The sequence below is a fragment of the Indicator indicator genome, chromosome 38 (genome assembly GCF_027791375.1).
Source record: "Indicator indicator isolate 239-I01 chromosome 38, UM_Iind_1.1, whole genome shotgun sequence".
Lineage (NCBI taxonomy): Eukaryota > Metazoa > Chordata > Aves > Piciformes > Indicatoridae > Indicator > Indicator indicator.
This window is the reverse complement of record NC_072047.1, coordinates 586728-611843: the sequence shown is the minus strand read 5'-3', so window position 1 is coordinate 611843 and position 25116 is coordinate 586728. Positions and strand designations below refer to the sequence as shown.

Sequence of the window (25116 nt, the reverse complement as noted above, 5' to 3'; positions counted from 1 at the left end):
GGCAGGGGGTTGAAACTGGATGACCTTTAAGGTTTTTTCCAACCCAAACCATTCTGTGATGTTCCCAGGATGCCATGGGGAAGGGTCCTGCTCTTTGGTGCCAGGCTGGTGGGGGAAGCTGATACCAGTCCCTGCCCAGAATCTCTACACCATGAGCATAAATCTTCTTAGGGGCAGCTGAGGGAACTGGGGTTGTTTAGACTGGAGAAAAGGAGGTTGAGGGGAGACCTTCTGGCTCTCTACAATTCCCTGAAGGTAGGCTGGAGCCTGGTGGAGTCACTTCTGCCAAGGAAGAAGTGACAAGGGCAGGAGGGTATGGCCTTGAGCTGTGCCAGGGGGGTTCAGATTGATATTAGGAAGAGTTTCTTCACTCCAAGAGCGGTCAGGCCTTGGAACAGGCTGCCCAGGGAGGTAGTGGAGTCAGCATCCCTGGAGGGGTTCAAAAAAACAGGTAGATGGTGGCACTTCAGGACATGGTGTAGAGATCATTTAGGTGTTGAGTGGAAGGTTGGACTTGATGATCTTACAGGTCTTTTCCAACCTTAGTGATTTCATGATTCTAAGTTGCTCCAGGCGAGCTTTAGGTTGGACAGGAGGAATCTTTTCATCCCCAAAAGGGTTGCCAAAGCCTGCAGCAGGGCAGTGATTGAATCCCCATCCCTGGAGGGTGTTTCTGAGCTGCAGAGCTGTGGTGCTGAGGGCCATGGTTTAACTCCAGCCTTGGCAGAGTTAGAGAATGGTTGGAGTGGATGATCTCAAAGGGCTTTTCCAACCCCAAGGACTGTGTCATCCTGTGATTTGGTGTGACCCTGTGGTCCTGTGGAGCTCAGTTTGTCAGCAGCCAAAGCAAAGCCTTGGCTCTGCTGGCTGCTTCTGCTGCTGCAGTGACTCCTCCAAAGGGTTGTCAGTTCTGATGGCTTCTGGGCTGCCTTCTTTGCAGGTTGCCACCCAGCCGTGTGAAGCTTGAAGCTGCAAACATTATTCTGGCAGTGGCATTTCAGAGGCTAGGAGAACCCCCTGCCTTCTCTGAAGGGCTTGGAGGGGAAGAAAATTGTCTTGTGCAAAGAGAGCTTCCTAGGGGATAAAAAAAAAAAAAATCCAGCAGCTTTCCTTTTGGAATGTTGCCTTGGAAAATTGCCCCTGCTATGGTGTTGTCTTCATAAGGCAGCAGTTAAAAGCAGGGGAAAGCAGATCATGTGCTTTGGAATTAGTGTGTGAAGGGAGGGTGGCAAAGATTCCAGCACTAAACCTTGACTTTCCCTTTCTTTTTTTGAGCCTGCTTCAGTTTTTAAATGCCCATTTGCTTAGTTGGTTGTTTTGTTTTACTTTATATCAGCCCAAACAATGAGGTGGAGGTGGTGGAGGGCCCCTTCCCTGGATGCGTTCAAGGTTTTTGATTGGGTTCTGAGCAGCTTGGATCTGACTGGGGGTGGCCCTGCTGACTGCAGGGGGGTTGGAGTGGATGAGCTTTAAAGCTCTCATCCAACCCAATGCGCTCTACGAGAGTGGCTTTGCCATGCTGATGTTGTGGGATGTGACTCTTGGCAGGATGTGCCTCCGGCTGATTTTGTGGAGGAGGCTCTGGGGAGACCTTAGAGCAGCCTTCCAGTGCCTAGATGGAGCTCCAGGAGAGCCAGGGAGGGACTTGTGACAAGGGCTGGGAGTGAGAGGACAGGAGGCAATGGCTTTGAGGTGGGAGAGGGGAGATCGAGGCTGGAGATGAGGAAGAAATTCTTGAGAGTGAGGGTGGGGAGACACTGGAACAGGCTGCCTAGGGGGGCTGTGGATGCCTCCTGCCTGGAGCTGTTCAAGGCCAGGCTGGATGAGACCATCCTGGGCTGGTGGGAGGTGTCCCTGCCCATGGCAGGGGGCTTGGAGTCGCTGATCTCTGAGATCCCTTCCGCCCTGAGCCGTTCGGTGATTCCCAGAGAGCAATTAGCTTGAACTTACCCAACCTTGCTGCTGGAGCTCCTGAAGTGTGTGATTAAACTTCTGTTTTGTTTATTTTTGTTGTTGCTGTCCTTTCCAGTCATCCTACTCCCAGTTACTGGCAGCTACATGCCTTACCAAACTGGTGTCACGCACAAACAACCCTCTGCCCTTGGAACAGCGAATAGATATCCGTGAGTACAAGACCTTCCCTCTTCTAACCCAGCTCCTGGGGATAGGTGGTGTCTGCATTTCAGCCAGGGCTGGAAAATTTCCTCTCTAAGCACTTTTGCTTCCCAGTTTGGCCACCCTGGGAAGGTGCCGGAGAGGCCTGGAGCAGCTCTGGTGAGGAGCTGATGATACAAAGTCAGGATAATAAATGAGGATATCAGGATAATAAATTACAAAATCAGGGTAAAAAATTAAGAAGTGATAGGACTGGGGGGAATGGAATAAAGCTGGAAGTGGGGAGATTCAGACTGGATGTGAGGAAGAAGTTCTTCACCATGAGAGTGGTGAGAACCTGGAATGGGTTGTCCAGGGAGGTGGTTGAGGCTCCATCCCTGGAGGTGTTTGCAGCCAGGCTGGATGAGGCTCTGGCCAGCCTGATCTGGTGTGAGGTGTCCCTGCCCATGGCAGAGGGGTTGGAACTGACTGAGCCTTGTGGTCCCTTCCAATCCTGACTGACAAGGGGCAATGGGCACAAACTGGAACCCAGTTGAGGATGAGTTGAAACTTGTTTAGTGTGAGGGTGCTGGAGGCCTGGAGCAGGCTGCCCAGAGAGGTTGTGGAGTGTCCTTGTGTGGAGAGCTTCCAACCCCCCCTGGGCATTGTGCTCCTGGGCAAGCTGCTGTGGGTGCCCTGCTGCAGCAGGGGGGGTTGGACTGGATGAGCTCCAGAGGTCCCTTCCAACCCCATCCATGTTGAGATTCTGGGGTTCTGTGGATCACTTTCAGCCTCTCTGGCTGTTTCCATGTGCTCAATCTGATCGTTCAGAACCAGTTAGGTCTGTGGGGAAGAGCTCTCCCCTGCCTGTAACCACTTTCCAGAGCTGTTCCACAGCTTTACTATGCTAAAGGCACAACTAAAAGCTCAACATCTGTATCTAACCCACCCCTGTGCAGAGTCTCCTTTGTAAACAGCTTTCCAAAAGATATTTTTTTTCCTCTCAGCGTCACCACCTCAGCTCCATCTCTCCAAATTTCTATCTCCAGACCCACCTCTTCTCTGTCTTTCAGGGAACTATGTGCTCAACTACCTTGCCACGAGGCCAAAGCTGGCAACCTTTGTCACACAAGCCCTGATCCAGCTGTATGCCAGGATCACAAAGCTGGGCTGGTTTGACTGTCAGAAGGATGAATATGTCTTCAGGAACGTGATCACAGATGTCACAAGGTTTTTACAGGTCAGATTTTCTGGGAGATGAATTCACACCTGCTGGGATTTGCAAGTCCATGCCCTTCACAGTTCTTCTTCTGCTCCCTATCCCCTCTGGCCAAGTCTTTCATCTGTGCATTGGTTGATTGAATGGTTGACTACCAAAGCTGGGCAGACACCAACTAGCAGGACAGGTCAGGTTTTTATCACTTCCATCCCTGCCCCTGCAAGCTGTTCCATCTGGTTGCTGCCACCATTAGTCTTCAATGCTAGGAAACATCTTTTAGCAGTCCAGTTACACAATTCCTCCTTCAGGCTTAAATCTCTGCTGCAGAAATTTTCCTGCAGCCTCTGTTAAAATCAACCTGGTGTGAAAAATCAACTCTAAATCAATCTCTGATGCAGAAACTTTCAGGCAGCCTCTGCTAAAACCAAACTGGTTTGAAAAATCAACTCTAAATCAATCTCTGATGCAGAAACTTTCAGGCAGCCTCTGCTAAAACCAAACTGGTTTGAAAAATCAACTCTAAATCAATCTCTGATGCAGAAACTTTCAGGCAGCCTCTGCTAAAACCAAACTGGTTTGAAAAATCAACTCTAAATCAATCTCTGATGCAGAAACTTTCAGGCAGCCTCTGCTAAAACCAAACTGGTTTGAAAAATCAACTCTAAATCAATCTCTGATGCAGAAACTTTCAGGCAGCCTCTGCTAAAACCAAACTGGTTTGAAAAATCAACTCTGAATCAATCTCTGATGCAGAAACTTTCAGGCAGCCTCTGCTAAAACCAAACTGGTTTGAAAAATCAACTCTAAATCAATCTCTGATGCAGAAACTTTCAGGCAGCCTCTGCTAAAACCAAACTGGTTTGAAAAATCAACTCTGAATCAATCTCTTGATGCAGAAACTTTCAGGCAGCTTCTGTTAAAACCAAACTGGTTTGAAAAAACAAATCTAAACTAAATTTATGCTGCAGAAATTTCCACTCAGCAGCTACTAAAATTCAGCTGATTTAAAAAAAAAAATTCAAACCTAAATTGGTCTCTGCTGCAGGAATTTCCAGGAAGCCTCTCTTCAAATAAAACTGAAAACTCAAATCTGTGCTTGCAGAGATTTCCGAGCAGCCACTGTTAAAATCAAACTCATTTGAAAAATCAAACCTCAAGCAGGATTCTGCTGCAGAAGATTCAACTGAGTTAGGAAATCAAACCGAAATCAAATCTCTGCTGCCGAAATTTCCAAGCAGCCTCTGTTAAAATCGAACTGATTGGAAAAAAAAAAATCAAATCTCTGCTTGCAAAAAATCTCCACACAGCCTCTGTGGAGAAATTCATTTGAAGAATCAAATCTCAATCCCTCTCTGCTGCAGAAAATTCAACTGATTCAGGAAATCAAACCGAAATCAAATCTCTGCTGCCGAAACTTCCGAGCAGCTTCTGCTTACAATCAAACTGCTTTGAAAGCAAATCAAACCTAAATCAATCTCTCCATTGTTTGTTAGGGCATGACACCGAGCTGTTGATTAAACAATGAAATGAAACTAGGGAATCAAACCTGTTTTGATCAGCTCTTCAGAGCCCTTTGCTGTGTTAACATCAAGCACACTCCAGGTCCTCTCCTCGCTGGCACCCATAGCCTTCGTTTCCAGTCACTCCCCCACAAAGACAAAGCATCTGTAAACCATCATGGCTGGAAAAATCTTCCAAGCAGAAAGGTTCTCAGAGAAGAGAAGATTTAGATTGGGTGTTAGGAACATGGTCTGCACCATGTGAGGGTGGTGGAACACTGCAGCAGGTTGCCCAGGGGGGTGGTTGAGACCTTATCCCTGGAGGTGTTCAAGGTGAGGCTCTACAGAGCTGATCTAGCAGAAGATGTCCCTGGGGATTGGACTGGATGACATTTGGAGGTCCCTTCCAACCCAACCCATTCTCTGATATTTTTTTTTTTTTTTCTGGTGAAGCTTCCCAAAACCATCCTGGTCCTGCTGACTGCTTTCCCCTGTGCCCCTTTCTTTTCCTTCCTCAGGATAGTGTAGAGCACTGCATCATAGGAGTGACAATCCTGTCCCAACTAACGAATGAAATTAATCAAGTAAGTGCTACAGCCTTCCTCAGTGAAGTAAGTGTCCAATTTTCTCATTCATATTGTTGTGTCCTGCTCTGTGTGTGTCTTGTGTTGCTTTGGGGTTGATTTTAGGGTTTATTTTTAGGGGTGTGTGTGGTGGGGGATGTTGTCTGCTGGGTGTTTTCCTGCTCTGGGGGTTTTTATTTGTTGTTGCTCCTGTGGTAAGATGCTGAAACTTCTTGTCTTGAGGAATTGTTTTTGTTTTGCTGGCACCTTCCCATCTTCTCTCATATTTTAATGCCATCTTCTGAGGTGAAAGAGGAGAGAGCAATGCTAAGCAGCTAGTCAAACCCCAAGTGTGAAGACAATCCCCAGCACCTCCTCTTGTGGGTCCCTGTCTCCATCATTCCAGCTTACAAGGAGGACATTGAGGTGCTGGAGAATATGACCAGAGAAAGACCTTGGGGTGTTGTTCAACAGCTAAAGATGAGTCAGAGTGTGCCCAGGTGGCCACAATGCCACCAGCAGCATCCTGGCCTGGATCAAGAGTAGTGTGGGCAGCAGGAGCAGGGCAGGGATTGTGCTCCTGGGCTGGGCACTGGTGAGGCCACCCCTGGAATACTGGGAATCCCCTCCCTGCCCCTGCTGCCCACACTGCTGGGAATCAACCCAGGGCAGGCTGGGGCTGGGCTGGCAGTGCTCAGTGCTGGCTCATGTCCAGCTTTGCACCCCCAGAACCCCCAAATCCTTCTCCACAGGGCTATTCCCCAGCTTGGATTGATACCAGGTGCAGGACCTTGCCCTTGGCCCTGCTGAACCTCATGAGGCTCACACAGTGCCACTTCTCCAGCTTGTCCAGGTCCCTCTAGGTGGATCCTGTCCCTCAGATGTGTCACCACTCAGCTTGATGGCATCTGCAGACTTTCTGAGGTTGCATTTGATCCCAGTATGGCATTGCTGAAGATACTAAAGAGCCCTGGTCCCAGTGTGGACTCCTGAGGGACACCACTTGTTATTTATCTCCATCCAGACATCAAGCTGTTGACCACTCTCCTGTTTGTGACCATCCAACCAGTTCATTGGCCACTGACCACCCATCCAGTCCATCCCTGTCCACTTTAGAGAGAAGGATGTTGCAGGGAACTGTGTCAGAGGCTTTACAGAAGGCCAGGTAGACAACATCCACAGGGATGGAGGTGGATCCTATGGGAAGAGATCTTTGCATGTTTCTGCTGTTAGAACAAAAGCCTGAAGGAAGTGGAGCCTCAGTGTGTGCCTGCAAGCAGGCTCCATCCCAGTTGCACCTGGGATAACTCCCTGCCCATCAGCTAACTCATCCTGGCCAAGTGGAATGTTGCCAGACCCTCCAAGTTCATGGTCAAGATGGGAATTTGTTGCTTCACTTTTCTCCTTCTCCTACAAAACAGTCCCAGAAGTGACCTCAAGTTGTGCTGGCCCATACTGGAATGCATGCAGAGTCAACTGGAGACTCTTAGCCAGTCTCAAGCATCACCTGTGTGTGTTTGTCCCTTAGATCATCTCAGCTTTTCATTCTGCTGTGGTGAGAGCTCCAGAACTGGAGTTTATAATGGACACAGCAAAGTCCAAACTGGTTGTCACTGGTTAGCTGTCCTCCTAGTTTGCTTCTCAGCTGTGCAGGTTCAGGAGGGGAGTTAGAATTGCTGAGAATTGACCATGGGGCACTTCAGGATATGGTCTGGTGGTGATGGAGATGCTGGGTAGAAGGTTGGACTTGATCTTAGAGGTCTTTTCCAGCCTTTAATGACTATGATTTGGAGTCAGATGGTCTGGTGGTCATGGAGATGTTGGGTAGAAGGTTGGACTTGATCTTAGAGGTCTTTTCCAGCCTTTAATGACTATGATTTGGAGTCAGATGGTCTGGTGGTCATGGAGATGTTGGGTAGAAGGTTGGACTTGATGGTCTTAGAGGTCTTTTCCAACCCTAATGATTCCATGATTGTGGTCAAATGGTCTGGTAGTCATGGAGATGTTGGTTAGAAGGTTGGACTTGGTGATTATGAGGTCTTTTCCAACCTGATTGACTCTGATTCTGCCCCATGGCTGTGGGAAGGATTTAACCCTCAGGAGTTTGGAGCACTTCAAAAAGCAGCCTTAAATGTTCTTAAGTTGAAAATGCTGCTGTTTGATCCTGCTTTGGAAGGGACCTGAAGGAACTTGAGGGGCCTGAAGGAACTTGAGGGACCTGAAGGAGCTTGAGGGACCAAAGGAACTTGAGGGACCTGAAGGAACTTGAGGGACCAAAGGAACTTGAGGGACCTAAAGGAACTTGAGGGACCTGAAGGAACTTGAGGGACCAAAGGAACTTGAGGGACCTAAAGGAACTTGAGGGGCCTGAAGGAACATGAGGGGCCTGAAGGAACTTGAGGGGCCTGAAGGAACTTGAGGGGCCTGAAGGAACTTGAGGGACCAAAGGAACTTGAGGGACCAAAGGAACTTGAGGGACCTGAAGGAACTTGAGGGACCAAAGGAACTTGAGGGACCAAAGGAACTTGAGGGACCTGAAGGAACTTGAGGGACCAAAGGAACTTGAGGGGCCTGAAGGAACTTGAGGGACCTGAAGGAACTTGAGGGGCCAAAGGAACTTGAGGGGCCTGAAGGAACTTGAGGGACCTAAAGGAACTTGAGGGGCCTGAAGGAACTTGAGGGACCTGAAGGAACTTGAGGGGCCTGAAGGAACTTGAGGGACCAAAGGAACTTGAGGGACCTAAAGGAACTTGAGGGACCAAAGGAACTTGAGGGGCCTGAAGGAACTTGAGGGACCTGAAGGAACTTGAGGGGCCTGAAGGAACTTGAGGGACCAAAGGAACTTGAGGGACCTGAAGGAACTTGAGGGACCTGAAGGAACTTGAGGGGCCTGAAGGAACTTGAGGGACCTGAAGGAACTTGAGGGACCTGAAGGAACTTGAGGGGCCTGAAGGAACTTGAGGGACCTAAAGGAACTTGAGGGACCAAAGGAACTTGAGGGACCTAAAGGAACTTGAGGGACCTGAAGGAACTTGAGGGACCTAAAGGAACTTGAGGGACCTGAAGGAACTTGAGGGACCTGAAGGAACTTGAGGGACCTAAAGGAACTTGAGGGACCTGAAGGAACTTGAGAGACCTGAAGGAACTTGAGGGACCAAAGGAACTTGAGAGCCAACCCATCCCTTCTTTCTGGCAGGGGCAGCAGCTGAATCCGCTCTGGGAAGCGGTGGAGGTGGGAATTCCTGTCAGGAAAGAGGCTTTGATCCATGGATGATTTCTCTTTTTTTTTTTATCCCGTTCTGCTGTGGCCACCCCTCTAGGGAGACAAACCTTGGATTGTCCCAGTTCAGGACAGGGTTCCTCGAGGTTCTGTTGGTCTCCTTCCACCTCTGAGCCTTGGTTTTCTCTCTGCCCAGGCGGACACCACCCACCCACTGACCAAGCACAGGAAAATAGCCTCCTCCTTCCGAGACTCCTCCCTGTTTGATATTTTCACCCTGTCATGCAATTTACTGAAACAGGTAAGGAAACCTTCAGCATCTCCTCTAGGCACTTGGGTGGTGAGGGCCACGGATTTTGTGGGCTGAAGTTTCCTCCTGTAGAAACTCCCCTGGGACCAGCACTTCTGTTCTAAAAGTTGTCTTCTGGGCTGCTTCCTCATCCAAGCTTTGGTTTGAGGAATAAAAAAGCAGTGATGCTCAGCTCTGGGGAGGCTACACCTCGAGTGTTGTGTCCAGTTTTGGGCACCTCAACACAAGAGAGAGGTGCTGGAGGCAGTGCAGAGGAGGGCAAGGAAGCTGGGAAGGGCTTGGAGAATAAATCTGATGGAGACTGAAGGAGCTGGGGATGGTTAGTGTGAAAAAGAGGAGGCTGAGGGGAGACCTCCTGGCTCTCTACAACTCCCTGAATGAAAGGAGGTTGTGGAGAGGTTGGTGCTGGTCTCTTCCCACAGGTAATTAGTGATAGAAGAAGAGGGAATGGCCTCAAGCTGCACAAGGGAAGGGTTAGACTGGACAGGAGGAAGAGTTTGTTATTTTTTTTCCCAGCAAGAGTGGTCAGGCACTGGAATGTGCTGCCCAGGGAGGTGGTGGAGTCCCCAAGCCTGGCTGTGTTTAAAGGAGGTTTGGATGTGGTGCTCAGGGATATGGTTTAGGGGTGAGCCTTGCAGAGTAGGGTTCTGGGTTGGACTCAGTGATCCTGAGAGGCTTTTCCAACCTGAATGTTTCTGTGGTTCTGTGAATGTAACCCAAGTCTGGGGCTGTTCAGTCTGGAGAAGGCTGAGAGGGGATCTGATCCATGTCTAGAAACTTCTGAGGGCTGGGGGGGAGGAAGATGAAGGTGCCAGGCTCTTTTGGGTGGTACCCAGTGATAGGACAAGGAAGAATGGACACAAACTGGAACCCAGGAGGTTTTTGTGTGAAGATGAGGAGAAAATTCTTTGGTGTGAGGGTGCTGGAGGCCTGGAGCAGAGGTTGTGGAGTCTCCTTCTCTGGAGACTTTCAAAATCCATCTGGATGTGTTCCTGTGTGACCTGGCCTTGGTGAGGTGTTCAAGGCCAGGCTGGATGAGGCCTTGAGCAGCTGAGTCTGGTTGAGAGGTGTCCCTGCCCAAGGAGGTTGGAGCAGATGAGCTCTGAGATCCCTTCCAACCTGAGCCATCCTGTGATTCCTACTGCCCCAAACTCAGCTGTCAGCTTGATGCTTTCTGGTTGTTTTGTTTTTCCTTTTATCCTTTGTTAATCCCATGTTTTCCTCTAGGCTTCTGGGAAGAACCTGAATCTCAATGATGAGAGCCAGCATGGTCTGCTCATGCAGCTTCTCAAGCTCACCCATAACTGCCTGAACTTTGATTTCATTGGCACGTCGACAGACGAGTCCTCAGATGATCTTTGCACTGTACAGATCCCAACCAGTTGGAGATCAGGTAATCTGCCTGGCAGGGAAGAGGGCTAACACCAGCTGAGACACTTCCTCAAGCTCTCTCTCTGCTCAACAACCTTCTACATCCACCACAACAACCTTCTAAAATCCACCCTTTTCCTTAGTGTGCCACTTGGGGTTGGCTGTCTGGAGCTCTGAAACCACTCCTGTAACCCTTCCAGTCTTCCACCTGCCAATTCCACTGCAAACTGGTTTTCAATGAGCCAATTCTATGATCAGAAAGATGGGAGGTGTTGTGACAGGACAGGGAGTGATGGTTTGATGATGTTGCCCAGAGTGGTAGTAGATGCCTCAACCCTGGAACCATTGCAGCTCAGGTTGGTTGGGGCTCAGAGCAACCTGCTCTAGTTGCAGATGGAGGTTGGACTAGATGACTTTTTAAGGTCCCTTCCAATTTAAACCAGTCTGTGATTCTGTAAAACCAACAGAAATAACTGATGACTCAGCAGCTGCTCCCCACCTCCTTGCTCTTCTCAGCACTGGTTTTGCAGGCAGGCCACAGGTTGGCTTCTTAAAACAGGCTCCTGTCATCTGGGCTCTGCAGCCAGTAGCAGGTTTGCTGCATTTGGAGGGAAGGCAGTGGTGTGAGGAGAGGGAAGTCAGGCAGTGGTGTGAGGAAGGGGAAATAAGGCAGTGGTGTGAGGAAGGGGAAATAAGGCAGTGGTGTGAGGAAGGGGAAATAAGGCAGTGGTGTGAGGAGAGGGAAATCAGGCAGTGGTGTGAGGAAGGGGAAATAAGGCAGTGGTGTGAGGAGAGGGAAGTAAGGCAGTGGTGTGAGGAGAGGGAAATAAGGCAGTGGTGTGAGGAGAGGGGAAATAAGGCAGTGGTGTGAGGAGAGGGAAGTAAGGCAGTGGTGTGAGGAGAGGGAAATAAGGCAGTGGTGTGAGGAGAGGGAAATAAGGCAGTGGTGTGAGGAGAGGGAAATAAGGCAGTGGTGTGAGGAGAGGGAAATAAGGCAGTGGTGTGAGGAGAGGGAAATAAGGCAGTGGTGTGAGGAGAGGGAAATAAGGCAGTGGTGTGAGGAGAGGGAAATAAGGCAGTGGTGTGAGGAGAGGGAAATAAGGCAGTGGTGTGAGGAAGGGGAAATAAGGCAGTGGTGTGAGGAGAGGGAAATAAGGCAGTGGTGTGAGGAGAGGGAAATAAGGCAGTGGTGTGAGGAAGGGGAAATAAGGCAGTGGTGTGAGGAAGGGGAAATAAGGCAGTGGTGTGAGGAAGGGGAAATAAGGCAGTGGTGTGAGGAGGGAAATAAGGCAGTGGTGTGAGGAGAGGGAAGTCAGGCAGTGGTGTGAGGAAGGGGAATAGCAGTGGTGTGAGGAGAGGGAAGTCAGGCAGTGGTGTGAGGAAGGGGAAGTAAGGCAGTGGTGTGAGGAGAGGGAAGTCAGGCAGTGGTGTGAGGAAGGGGAAATAAGGCAGTGGTGTGAGGAGAGGGAAGTCAGGCAGTGGTGTGAGGAGAGGGAAATAAGGCAGTGGTGTGAGGAAGGGGAAGTAAGGCAGTGGTGTGAGGAGAGGGAAATAAGGCAGTGGTGTGAGGAGAGGGAAATAAGGCAGTGGTGTGAGGAGAGGGAAGTAAGGCAGTGGTGTGAGGAAGGGGAAATAAGGCAGTGATGTGAGGAGAGGGAAGCAAGGCAGTGGTGTGAGGAAGGGGAAATAAGGCAGTGGTGTGAGGAGAGGGAAGTAAGGCAGTGGTGTGAGGAGACGGAAATCCTTTGGAAATGTTCCTGCAGTGTGGTACTTGGAGAGTCTGGAGAACAGGGCTTGTGAGGAGCAAGCTGAAGGAACTGGAGTTGTTCAGCCTGGAGAAAAGGAGGCTGAGGGAAGACCTTCTGGCTCTCTGCAACTCCCTGCAAGGAGGCTGGAGCCAGGTGGGGGTTGGGCTCTTCTCCCATGAAACAAGGATAGGACAAGAAGAAATGGCCTCAAGTTGCACCACAGAGGTTTAGGTTGGACATCAGAAGAAACTTCTTGACTGAAAGGGTTCTCAAAGCCTGGCCCAGGCTCCCAAGGAGGTGGTTGAATCCCCATCCCTGGAGGTGTTCCGAAGAGGCAGAGCTGTGGTGCTGAGGGCCATGGCTTAGCCCCAGCCTGGGCAGAGTTAGAGAATGGTTGGACTGGGTGAGCTTAAAGGCCTTTTCCAACCCAAACCAGTCTGTGACTGGTGAGACATTGATGATCCTTAGACCCAAGGAAAGCAGTAAGTGGAGGTGTTCTCACCAAAACCCTCTGCTCTCTTTCAGCATTCTTGGATTCTTCAACCCTTCAGTTGTTTTTTGATCTTTATCATTCCATCCCTCCTTCGTTCTCTCCTCTGGTAAGTTGAGGATTTCTTTGCTTTACAGACTGAGCTAGCAGAAAGTGTTTGTAGGACTCATCTTGGCTGACTTGGGGGTGGTTAAAATACCACAAAGCTGACTTCAGACAGCAGCCTTGGCTATGGGTGATGCCTTTGGAGGGCAAGGGGTGGCTGTTCTGGTCCTGCTGCAGGTAGTTTTGATGCATCCACAGGTCTGGGATTTGACTTCAGAGCACCTTGGCTGCTGAAAGTCCAACCTTCTACTTTGGCCTTGGGTAACCTAGAGCCTTCCTGCTCACTGCCAACAAATCCTTGTTGAGGGATGCAGCTTGCATGCTGCTAAGCTGATCCTAAAACCACCCTGTGAGGGAGGCAGCAAGTCTGGGAATGCAACCAAAGGATGAGATTTCTCCTTCCATGCTTCCAAACTAGGCCACGTCCCAGTTGTGATGAAAAAGCCAAGAGCACACCTGAAGGAAGAGTTGGGTTAGTTCTTCTTGAATCAAAACTTTTGCCTGCCAGGCATTTATCTATCAGATCAATATTCTTCATAATTAATGCTCCAATAAATCCCCTGCCCTTGGGCTAGGAAGGGAAGGTCCTTCAGAAGGCTCTTTGAATGTTGTGGTTTTTTTTTTTTTCCACTGAGACTCTCAGCACTCTTCATTATCTTGAAGGGTTACTGAATTAGAAGTCTGAATTAGAGCCTCAAATATTCATGAGAGACTTTTAACAGGCTGAGGCCTTTCTTTTTGTTTCCTTTTATTGCTGAATAAAACTCTGAAGCATTTACACTTGGAACTGGGCTGCCCCTTTGAGCAGTAAATGTAAGAGCCAGCAGAAACAAAAAGCTTGGAGCTTGAGCAGCTGTTCCTTGCACTGGGCAGGGAGGGTTTGGGGCTTTGCAGGGTGCTCCTCAGCATTGACTGCTGCTCTTTGGTTGCCCAAAGGTTGGTGGTGGAGTCACCATCCCTGGAGGTGTTCAAGAACTGACATGGAACTTTTGGGGCTTGATGGCCATGGTGGTGTTGGGCTGATGGTTGGACTCAATGATCTTAAAGGTCACCTCCAACCAAAACAGTTCTGTGATTCCTCCAAATGATTGTCCCCCTGGATTGGGCTCTGGTGAGGCCACATCTGGAATCCTGGGTTGAGTTTTGGGCCCCTCACTTGGAGAAGGATCTGGGGGTGTTGGTTGACAGCAGCTGGGGATGAGCCAGGGTGTGCTCAGGTGGGCAAGAAGGCCACCAGCAGCCTGGCCTGGATCAGCAATGGTGTGGGCAAGAGGAGCAAGGCAGGGTTGTCCCCCTGGACTGGTCACTGGGGTGGCCACACCTGGGGTATGGAGTCGGGTTTGGGCTCCTCACTCCAAGAAGGACATTGAGGAGCTGGAGCAGATCTGGAGAAGGGCAACAAAGCGGTGGAAGGGTCTTGGAGAACAGGGCTGGTGAGGAGCAGCTGAGGGAGCTGGGGGTGTTTAGTCTGGAGGAGGCTGAGGGGAGATCTCATTGCTCTCCACAACTCCCTCAAAGGAGGTTGGAGTGAGGTGGGGGTCAGTCTCTTCCAAGTAACTAGAGATGGAATGACAGGAAATGGCCTCAAGTTGCACCAGGGGAGGTTTAGGTTGGAGATGAGGAAAGATTTCTGTGCTGCAAGAGTGGTCAGGGATTGGCACAGGCTGCCCAGGGAGGTGGTGGAGTCCCCATCCCTTGAGGGGTTCAAGAAACCTGTAGCCATGGCACTGGGGGCCAGGGTTTAGTGGCCATGGTGGGGTTGGGTTGCTGGTTGGACTGGATGATCTTGGAGGCCTTTTCCAAGCCAACCACCTCCATGACTGTGTGACTGTTGTTCCTCTGGGTGCTGCTGTTTGGCTCTCTGCTGCAATTCTGCACAGGCTACAGAGAACTGCAGAGGTGATGGCTGCACTTTCCCAGCCTCTTCGAAGCAAAGGAGCTGCTGAGCAGCATTCAGAGGAGCCCCAGGCTTCAAGGATTCATTGTGCCAAGGAAAGAGCAACATGGCTCTTCGTTTTATAGTTCAAATCCCTCAGTTTTGGTTCTCTGTGCCCCTGCCAGGTGTTATCCTGCCTCGTGCAGATAGCCTCTGTCCGCAGATCCCTCTTCAACAACGCCGAAAGAGCAAAGTTTTTATCTCATCTCGTTGATGGAGTTAAAAGGATACTGGAAAACCCCCAGGTGAGGCTGCCAGTGCAGTTGGGTCTCTGCTTCCTCTGCACCTCCCTTCTTCATCACACTGAGGATGTTCTCTAATGCTTCTCTGGAATGTCTTCCATCGATGATCTGGTCTGGAGGGTTGAGTGCACCCTCGGTCAGTTGGCAGACAGCCCCAGGTTGGGTGGGATGATGATCTGCTGGAGGCTCTGCAGAGGGATCTGGCCAGGCTGGATCCATGGGCTGAAGCCAGTGGGATGAGGTTCAGTGCTGAGGCCTGCACTTGGGTCACAACCACCCTATGAATGCTCCAGGCTTGGGGCAGAGCAGCTGGAAACTGCCCAGCAGAGAAGGATCTGGGGGTGGTGGTTTGAAGCAGCTGGGGATGAGCCAGGGGGTGCCCAGGTGGGCAAGAAGGTCACCAGCAGCCTGGCCTGGATCAGCAATGGTGTGGGCAGCAGGAGCAGGGCAGGGATTGTCCCCCTGGACTGGACACTGGTGTGGCCACACCTTGGGTAAGGGAGTCAGGTTTGGGGCCCTCACTCCAAGAAGGACATTGAGGAGCTGGAGCAGGTTCAGAGAAGGGCAAGGAAGCTGGGGAAGGGTCTGGAGAAGAGGGCTGGTGAGGAGCAGCTGAGGGAGCTGGGGGTGTTGAGCCTGGAGGAAAGGAGTGAAGGGAGACCTTCTGTCTCTCTGAAAGGAGGTTGGAGCCAGGTGGGGGTTGATCTCTTTTCCCAAGGAACAAGGACAGGACAAGAGGAAATGGCCTCAGGTAGCCCCAAGGGAGGTTTAGGTTGGGTATTAGAAGAAACTTCTTCACTGAAAAGGTTCTCAAAGCCTGGGACAGGATAAGGTCCAACCTCTCACTGCTCTTTTCCTGCTGTCCCACCACAACTCTGTGCCTCTGGCTGCCCAGCACTCTGCAGCGCTTCTGCTTCTCAGTTCTTCTCTTTCTCCTCTCAGAGTTTGTCAGACCCCAACAACTACCACGAGTTCTGCCGGTTGCTGGCTCGATTGAAAAGCAATTACCAGCTGGGAGAGCTGGTGAAGGTGGAGAACTACCCTGAGGTCATCAGGCTCATTGCCAACTTCACTGTCACCAGCCTGCAGGTACCAGATGGTTTTACTGCCCTTCTGGGGGTGTTGATGCCCCTTTGGCTTCTCATGAAGCAAAATTCCAGCCCTCTTGTCTCTTCTTTCCCTACCCCCTGTATCCTCTGGGTGTTATTTTCACCCCAAGCCCTGCAGGCTCTGTGCCAGGATCCTGCAGTCCTGCGTTGCTTGTTCTGTGGCTTCCTCCTGAGTGGAGCAGGAGCAGTGTGTGGGGGCAGACAGGGTTGCTATGCCTCCAGAGGCTTCCCATGTCCTAGCAGGGAGGAGGGGAGGGGGAAGAAAACCCAAACCTTATTAAGGAGGAGTTATTTTTAGAGCTCTGTATCACTCCACTGGTACAATGCAGTCGCAGGGAGTGCTGGTAAAGGGAATAGCAGCTCCTGATTGCTGGAGCCTGCTCTTGGTGCTGAGCTACAACAAAGACATTGAGGGGCTGGAGCTGGTCCAGGGAAGGGCAACAAAGCTGGGGAAAGGTCTGGAGAATGGGGCTGGGGAGGAGGAGCTGAGGGGGAACTGGAGGTGTTTAGTCTGGAGAAGAGGAGGCTGAGGGGAGACCTTCTGGCTCTCTACAACTCCCTTAAAGGAGTTTGGAGCCAGCTGGGGGTTGGTCTCTTCTCCCAAGGAGACAGTGATAGGACAAGAAGAAATGGCCTCAAATTGCCCCAGGGGAGGTTTAGGTTGGGCATTAGAAGAAAATTCTTCCCTGAAAGGGTTTTCAAATCCTGCACCAGGCTGCCCAGGGAGGTGGCTGAATCCCCATCCCTGGAGGGGTTTCAAAGCTGTGGAGATGTGGTGCTGAGGGCTTAGTGGTGCCCATGGTGCAGTGCTGGGTTCAGCGTTGAACTTGATGATCTAGAGGCTCTTTTCCAGCCTAAACAAGTGCACAGTTCTACATTCCACAGCTTCACAGGTTGCATTGGCTTGGAAGGGACCCTCAAAGGTCATCTTGTCCAACCCCGTGTGTTCCCACTCAGCTCCCCCCACTCAGCTCCCCCCATGATTTACAACTTGAAGCTAGAAGCCTGCACTGAAGCTGGTCACAGACTTTGTCTGCCTTTTGTTTCTTCAGTTGTTCACATTTCTCTGGAAAATGGCTTTAAACTGCAGACTCAGTCTGCAAGCACGAGCCCAGCACTAGTTTAGGACCAAAACCTTTGGCTCAGCTTCACAACCCAGGAGCTCAGGGATTATCTTTCAGTCTGTCCCTGGGTGAGCTGAACCCCAGTGATCTCAGGTGGGAACTGAAACTCATTGCTGAAATGGGCAAGCAGCCCTTTAAAAGCTTTGAGATGTTGCTGTAGCTAACTCAAACTGCATCCAGTTCTGGAGCCCCTATTACAAAAGGGATATGGACAGGTTGGAAGGGTCCAGAGAAGGGCCATGGGGATGAGCAGAGAGCTGGAGCTGCTCTGCTATGAGGACAGACTGAGAGAGTTGGGGCTGTTCAGTCTGGAGAGGAGAAGGCTCTGAGGTGATCTTCTTGTGGCCTTGCAGGATCTGAAGGGGGCTCCAAGAAAGCTGGGGAGGGACTTTTTAGAATATCAGGGAGTGACAGGACTGGGGGGGACGGAACAAAGCTGGAAGTGGGGAGATTCAGGCTGGAAGTGAGGAAGTTCTTCCCCATGAGAGTGGTGAGAGCCTGGAATGGGTTGTCCAGGGTTGAGGTCCCATCCCTGGAAGTGTTTGCAGCCAGGCTGGATGAGGCTCTGGCCAGCCTGATCTGGTGTGAGGTGTCCCTGGGTATGGCAGGGGGGTTGGAACTGGCTGAGCCTTGTGGTCCCTTCCAACCCTGCCTGATTCTATGATTCAAACCCATCTGGGTGAAGCCATCAAGGCTGTAGCTCACTGGTTTCCTTCCCTTCTCTTCCTTCTGGCTGCTGGTAGCACTGGGAGTTTGCTCCCAACAGTGTTCACTATCTGCTGAGCTTGTGGCAGCGACTGGCAGCATCGGTGCCCTACGTGAAGGCCACAGAACCTCACATGCTTGAAACATACACACCAGAGGTCACAAAAGCTTACATCACCTCCAGGCTGGAGTCTGTCCACATCATCTTGAGGTAAGAAATGCAGGGAGATGGCACCAAAGCTACTTGGCAGCACCAGAGGCCCAGCGCAGGAGGCTCCAGGGTTTTCTCCTCTCAGTTTTCCTTTTAAGATAGGCACAGCTTCAGAATGTTTTGGGAGATCTGTGGGAGGTTTGACTGCAATCCTGTATTGTTTGGTGAGAGAGAATGTGACCAGAGAAGGATCTGGAGGTGTTGATCAACACTGGAGATGAGCCAGCATGTGCCCAGGTGGCCAAGAAGGCCACCAGCAGCCTGGCCTGGAGCAGCAGTGGTGTGGGCACCAGGAGCAGGGCAGGGATTGTCCCCTGGACTGGGCACTGCTAAGGATGCACCTTGAATCCTGGGTTTGGTTTTGGGCCCCTCACTCCAAGAAGGACATTAAGAGGCTGGAACAGGTCCAGAGAAGGACAAGGAAGCTGGGGAAGAGTCTGGAGAACAGGGCTGGGGAGGAGCAGCTGAGGGAGCTGGGGAGAAGGAGGCTGAGGGGAGAGGCTCTCTCCAACTCCCTGACAGGAGGTTGGAGCCAGGTGGGGCTTGGTCTCTTCTTTGGGTTATGGTTTAAACTCTCTCTGCACTGGGAAGTTCTTTGCTGATCTGCTTTGCTGCTGCTCAGGGATGGTTTGGAGGATCCCCTGGAGGACACTGGGCTGGTGCAGCAGCAGCTGGATCAGCTCTCCACCATCGGGCGGTGTGAGTACGAGAAGACCTGCGCCCTGCTGGTGCAGCTCTTCGACCAGTCAGCCCAGTCCTACCAGGAGCTGCTGCAGAGTGCCACTGCCAGCCCCATGGATGTTGCTGTCCAAGAAGGTGAGCATGTCTGGAGGGCTGGGACCCAGCAGCTCACAGCTGTGGGTTGGCTGTTTTCCAAGTCGCTGTTTCAGAAGCCTGAGCTCCAGGTGGAATCCATCAGCGAGGAGCCAGATTCCGCCCCCCCCCCCCCTCCCAGAAAAAGTTCCCTTGGGAAGGTGTCTGTGTGGGGTAGGATATGAAAACCTCCCTGGAGGTTTTTAAGGCCAGGCTGGATGTGGCTCTGGGCAGCCTGATGTAGTAGTGGGAGGTGTCCCTGCCCATGGCAGAGGAGGTTGGAACTTGGATGATCCTTGAGGTCCCTTCCAACCCTAACAATTCCATGAGTTTTGGGTGTGGGCAGGCACTGCCACTGCTGGCTGAAGATGATGTTGTCCTCCAGCTGACTCCCATTACCTTGTTGGAGGAGCTGTAGTGCACCTCCTTGCCCAGTCCTTCAGAGACAAGCTCTGAAGATGTTGCCACAAAGATCTTCCTCCAACCCCAGGCAGTCAGCACTGCCTGCCCCATCCCTTTTTTTTCCTCTTCCTGGCCTGAAGCAGGGTGTGAGGTGCTCCTGTGAACCTCCTCATTGTCTGCATGGCAGAAACTTCCAGCATTGATGGGCTAGACTTGGAGAGATAGCCATGAGCTTCAGAGTGACATCTACATTAAATCTTCCTGAGCTCAAAATCTCTACTTCTAATGTGTTGTAGCAACACCAGGGACCTCATCAGGGTTCCTTGGAGAACAAGTTCCCCGTGTGGAGAAGGAGAAAAGTTGAATCCAAAGGTTTAAAAACCCATTTTGAGCTCTGGTTGCATGACATCAAAGCTGCAGGCCATGGTCACACAGATCCTGATGTTTAGCAAACAAAGCAGAGGCTGAATTTCAAAGCCACTGAAGGAGAGCTGCTGACCACAGCCTTGGGTGGGTTGAGCCTGGAAGGTTTTGTTCTTGCTCAGCTGGTTGGTTTAGGATTTGCTTCACCCTGGCCATAAAGTCGTTTGGAGGTTCAGCTCTGGCTGTGTTCTGCCTCCCCTCACAGTGTAGCTGCCTTCCTCTCTTCTGGAGGAGTTGGGGTTTATCAGCAAAGGTATGGAAATGTTCCTCTTCCTTCTGAAACTGTTCTCTGAGCTCATGCAGGACCTCTCATGGGGGCAGAGCTCTGGAGGGAATCAAGGAATGCTTTAGGTTGGAAGGGAGCTTTTAAAGCTCACCCTGCTTCCCTCAAGTTCATAGAATCCCAGACTGGATTGGGACCTTGAAGGGACCTTTGAAGCTCATCCAGCCCAAGCCCCCTGCAGTCAGCAGGGACATCACCAACTAGAGGAGGCTGCCCAAACAACCTGACCTGGAATGGTTCCAGGGATGGAGCATCTCCCACCTCTTTGGGCAACCTGGGCCAGGGTCACACCACCCTCAGGATAGCAAAATGCCTTCCTTTAGTCTAGTTTATGATGTTGACTCCACCAACCACATCTGCTTTATAGAGCAAAAGCTGAAATCCATGGAATAGAGTTGGAAAGGGAAGTAGCTTCTGCAATGGACAGCTTTGAGTACTGAAAACCTCCAGGCAGTCCTCACCTTCTTGTTTCTTTCCCCCTGAAGTTGTGCCTGTTCCCCACCAAGTGGACAGTGGAGTCACTTTGCTGTAGATGGGGCACTAAAGCAGAAAGATTCCCTTTGTGAATCCCAGAATCCCAGCATGGGATAGGAAGGGACCTCTGGAGATCAGCCAGTCCAACCCCACTGCTCCAGCAGGGCACCCATAGCAGCTTGTCCAGGAGCACAATGGTCAGGGGGGGTTGGAATGATTCCAGAGGTGGAGACTCCACAACCTCTCTGGGCAGCCTGCTCCAGGCCTCCAGCACCCTTCAGTTAAAGAAGTTCCTCCTCATGTTTAGATGAAACTGATGGTCAGGTTTGTGCCTGTTCCCCCTTGTCCTGTCCCTGGGCACCACTGAAAACATCCTGGCCTCATCCTGCTCTGGAAGTGTTTATAAGCATTGAATAGAGCCCTCCTTAGTCTTCTTTTCTCCAGGCTAAAAAGCCCCAAGTCCCTCAGCCTTTCTTCATCACAGAGATGCTCCAGGCCCCTCAGCATCTTTGTAGTCCTTTGCTGTGCCCTCTCAACCAGTTCCTCATTCTTCTTGAACTGGGGAGCCCAGAATTGAACCCAGGACTGCAGCTGTGGCCTCAGCAGGGCGGAGTAAAGAGGGAGAAGAACCTTCCTGGCCCTGCTGACCACACTCTTGCTGCCCTCCAGGACCCCAGTGAGGCCTTCTTGGCCATGAGGACACTTTGCTGGCTCCTGGCCATGCAGCTGGCCCCAGGCACTCTCAGCTCCTCCTCCCTGGAGCTGCTCCCCAGCAGCTGTCCTGCTGCAGGAGGTTGTTCCTCCCCAGGTGCAGGACCCTCCACTTGCCCTGCTTGAATTTCATGAAGTTCACCTCTGCCCAGCTCCCTCCAGCCTTTCCTCACTTTAGAAGCTGCTGCTGCCTGTGCCTCAGTTTCCCCAAGCAAACTTCTCCATCCCCTCAGGGGTGGCCAACGCTGAACCTCCACCCTCGCTCCCATCTCGCCTCCCAGCCGGGGAGACGGAGCTGCGTGGCCAGCTATTGACTCTTAAAGCTACCAATCTGCTCCGGTTCCTTGCTGCCAGGTGTGAGGAGGTGGTGGTGGTGGTGGTGGTGGTGCCTGCTGTCCTGGTTGTGACTGCCCTGTGTTGCTTGCAGGACGCCTGACCTGGTTGGTCTACATCATCGGGGCCGTGATCGGCGGCAGGGTCTCGTTCGCCAGCACGGATGAGCAGGACGCCATGGATGGGGAGTTGGTTTGTCGGTAGGGAAGCTGCTCTGCAACTCCACCCCTCAGTCAAGTTCCAAGCCCAGGAGGTGCCCACCATGCCCTTCCCCTTTTCTCACCAAAAAAAAAAAAAAAAAAAAAAAAAGAACCCTGTGGAACTGGCTGTCCTGGAAGGAAGGATTGGAGGCGCCGGTGAAAGGCAGCCGGCAAAGATCTGCCCTGGCTGAATTGGGACTCCTGGGATGGAGAGGGGAGGGGCATGGCAGAGGAGAACTGCTCCTGGGCTTGAATCCATGCTTTGGAGTAGGGCTTCATGCATGATGGGTCTTGAGCATGGCAGAGGAGAACTGAGCCTGGGTTGAAGTCCATGCTTTGCAGTTCCACTTCCTGCATGATGGCTCTTTGCTGGGGCTGGGGGAAAAGTCTTTTGTCCTGGTTAATGATCCTGAGTGGGCTTTGTCCATGAATATTGTGTTGCCTCCATAGCTCCTAAAGCTTTACAACATCATCCAGCATGGGTGCTGGTAGAACTCCATCAGTTCATCAACCACACTGCTGGATGCTGGTAGAGCTCCATCAGTTCATCCACCACACTGCTGGATGCTGGTAGAACTCCATCAGTTCATCCACCACACTGCTGGATGCTGGTAGAGCTCCATCAGTTCATCCACCACACTGCTGGATGCTGGTAGAACTCCATCAGTTCATCCACCACACTGCTGGATGCTGGTAGAGCTCCATCAGTTCATCCACCACACTGCTGGATGCTGGTAGAGCTCCATCAGTTCATCAACCACACTGCTGGATGCTGGTAGAGCTCCATCAGTTCATCCACCACACTGCTGGATGTTGGTAGAGCTCCATCACTTCATCCACCACATGCTGGATGCTGGTAGAGCTCCATCACTTCATCCACCACATGCTGGATGCTGGTAGAACTCCATCAGTTCATCCACCACACTGCTGGATGCTGGTAGAACTCCATCAGTTCATCCACCACATGCTGGATGCTGGTAGAACTCCATCAGTTCATCCACCACATGCTGGATGCTGGTAGAACTCCATCAGTTCATCCACCACATGCTGGATGCTGGTAGAACTCCATCAGTTCATCCACCACACTGCTGGATGCTGGTAGAACTCCATCAGTTCATCCACCACACTGCTGGATGCTGGTAGAGCTCCATCAGTTCATCCACCACACTGCTGGATGTTGGTAGAGCTCCATCAGTTCATCCACCACACTGCTGGATGCTGGTAGAGCTCCATCAGTTCATCCACCACACTGCTGGATGCTGGTAGAGCTCCATCAGTTCATCCACCACACTGCTGGATGCTGGTAGAACTCCATCAGTTCATCCAACACATGCTGGATGCTGGTAGAACTCCATCAGTTCATCCAACACATGCTGGATGCTGGTAGAACTCCATCAGTTCATCCAACACATGCTGGATGCTGGTAGAACTCCATCAGTTCATCCACCACATGCTGGATGCTGGTAGAACTCCATCAGTTCATCCACCACACTGCTGGATGTTGGTAGAGCTCCATCAGTTCATCCACCACACTGCTGGATGTTGGTAGAACTCCATCAGTTCATCCACCACACTGCTGGGTGTTGGTAGAACTCCATCAGTTCATCCACCACACTGCTGGATGCTGGTAGAGCTCCATCAGTTCATCCACCACATGCTGGATGCTGGTAGAACTCCCATCAGTTCATCCACCACACTGCTGGATGCTGGTAGAGCTCCATCAGTTCATCCACCACACTGCTGGATGCTGGTAGAGCTCCATCAGTTCATCCACCACACTGCTGGGTGTTGGTAGAACTCCATCAGTTCATCCACCACATGCTGGATGCTGGTAGAGCTCCATCAGTTCATCCACCACATGCTGGATGCTGGTAGAACTCCATCAGTTCATCCACCACACTGCTGGATGCTGGTAGAGCTCCATCAGTTCATCCACCACATGCTGGATGCTGGTAGAACTCCATCAGTTCATCCACCACACTGCTGGATGCTGGTAGAACTCCATCAGTTCATCCACCACACTGCTGGATGCTGGTAGAGCTCCATCAGTTCATCAACCACACTGCTGGATGCTGGTAGAGCTCCATCAGTTCATCCACCACACTGCTGGATGCTGGTAGAACTCCATCAGTTCATCCACCACACTGCTGGATGCTGGTAGAACTCCATCAGTTCATCCACCACACTGCTGGATGCTGGTAGAACTCCATCAGTTCATCCACCACATGCTGGATGCTGGTAGAACTCCCATCAGTTCATCCACCACACTGCTGGATGTTGGTAGAGCTCCATCAGTTCATCCACCACACTGCTGGATGCTGGTAGAGCTCCATCAGTTCATCCACCACATGCTGGATGTTGGTAGAGCTCCATCAGTTCATCCACCACACTGCTGGGTGTTGGTAGAACTCCATCAGTTCATCCACCACACTGCTGGGTGTTGGTAGAACTCCATCAGTTCATCCAACACATGCTGGATGTTGATAGAAGTCCATCAGTTCATCCAACACATGCTGGATGTTGGTAGAACTCCATCAGTTCATCCAACACATGCTGGATGTTGATAGAAGTCCATCAGTTCATCCAACACATGCTGGATAAAACTCCATGATGTCATCATAGAGCTCCTGAGGTTGGAAGAGACCTTTTGAGATCATCAAGTCCAACATGCTGGATGCTGTTAAGACTCCATCATGTTATCTAACCACCTGCTGTGGATCTGGGGGGGATTCTAAACCTTCTCCAGCCCAAGCTTTGTTTGATGGCTGTGAGAACATGCAGCTCACAGCTGCCAACCTACCTCAAGTCACACTGAATGCCTTCTGCTCCGGAGTGTAACCAGCTTGGAAGCTGCTACAGGAGCTAAACTGGAAGCTGCTGGTGGGGAGCCAGCTTCCCACCTAGCTGCTGAGCTCCAGGAGGGGATGTGGTGAGACCCTCTCTATACTTCAGTGCCAGCCTCCATGATGCCTCTTCTCAGAAGCCAAATCTTTACCTGTTGTCTTCCTTCCCACTCCGTGGCACTTGCCAAAAGGAGTAGAATTGCTGTTGTGTGTCCCCCCTCAATGTGTGTTTTTTACCCTCAAATCCCTCCACCCTCCCTGGCCAGCAGGATCTCTGCTCCTCAAGCCCTTCCCTAGGTCACAGTTTCGTTTCTGGGAGGGCTCACAGCTGGGAGGTCCTTTAGAGCCTGGCTCTTGTCAGGGCAGCAGGCAGTGGCTTCTCAGGTGGCTTTGGGAACATGGTAGGGGCAGAGGCTGGGTGAGTGCTGCAGCAGCCAGAACTCAGTTTGGCAGGAGATTAAACTCAAGACCTTACAACCCCTCTTAGAAGGGGCTTAGGAGCCTTACAACCCTTAGAATGGGCTTAGGAGCCTTTCAGCCCCCCTTAGGAGGGGATCAGGAGCCTTACAACCCTTCTTAGAAGGGGTCAGGAGCCTTACAACCCTTAGGAGCCTTTCAGCCCCCCTTAGGAGGGGATCAGGAGCCTTACAACCCTTCTTAGAAGGGGTCAGGAGCCTTACAACCCTTC

General features: G+C 51.4%; 1 protein-coding gene across 1 annotated transcript in view; it reads left to right on the top strand.

Annotated features, from left to right (window-relative positions):
- The window catches only part of XPO7 (exportin 7), a 71206-nt gene that overhangs the window by 20202 nt on the left and 25888 nt on the right, over positions 1–25116 (top strand). Inside the window, exons 4-14 of the mRNA XM_054396587.1 lie at positions 2030–2123; positions 3168–3334; positions 5331–5396; positions 8792–8896; positions 10133–10298; positions 12550–12623; positions 14681–14800; positions 15740–15886; positions 17774–17946; positions 18569–18762; positions 21480–21585. Coding sequence (XP_054252562.1) covers positions 2030–2123; positions 3168–3334; positions 5331–5396; positions 8792–8896; positions 10133–10298; positions 12550–12623; positions 14681–14800; positions 15740–15886; positions 17774–17946; positions 18569–18762; positions 21480–21585 — 1412 coding nt within the window. The remainder of the gene's footprint in view (positions 1–2029; positions 2124–3167; positions 3335–5330; positions 5397–8791; positions 8897–10132; positions 10299–12549; positions 12624–14680; positions 14801–15739; positions 15887–17773; positions 17947–18568; positions 18763–21479; positions 21586–25116) is intronic.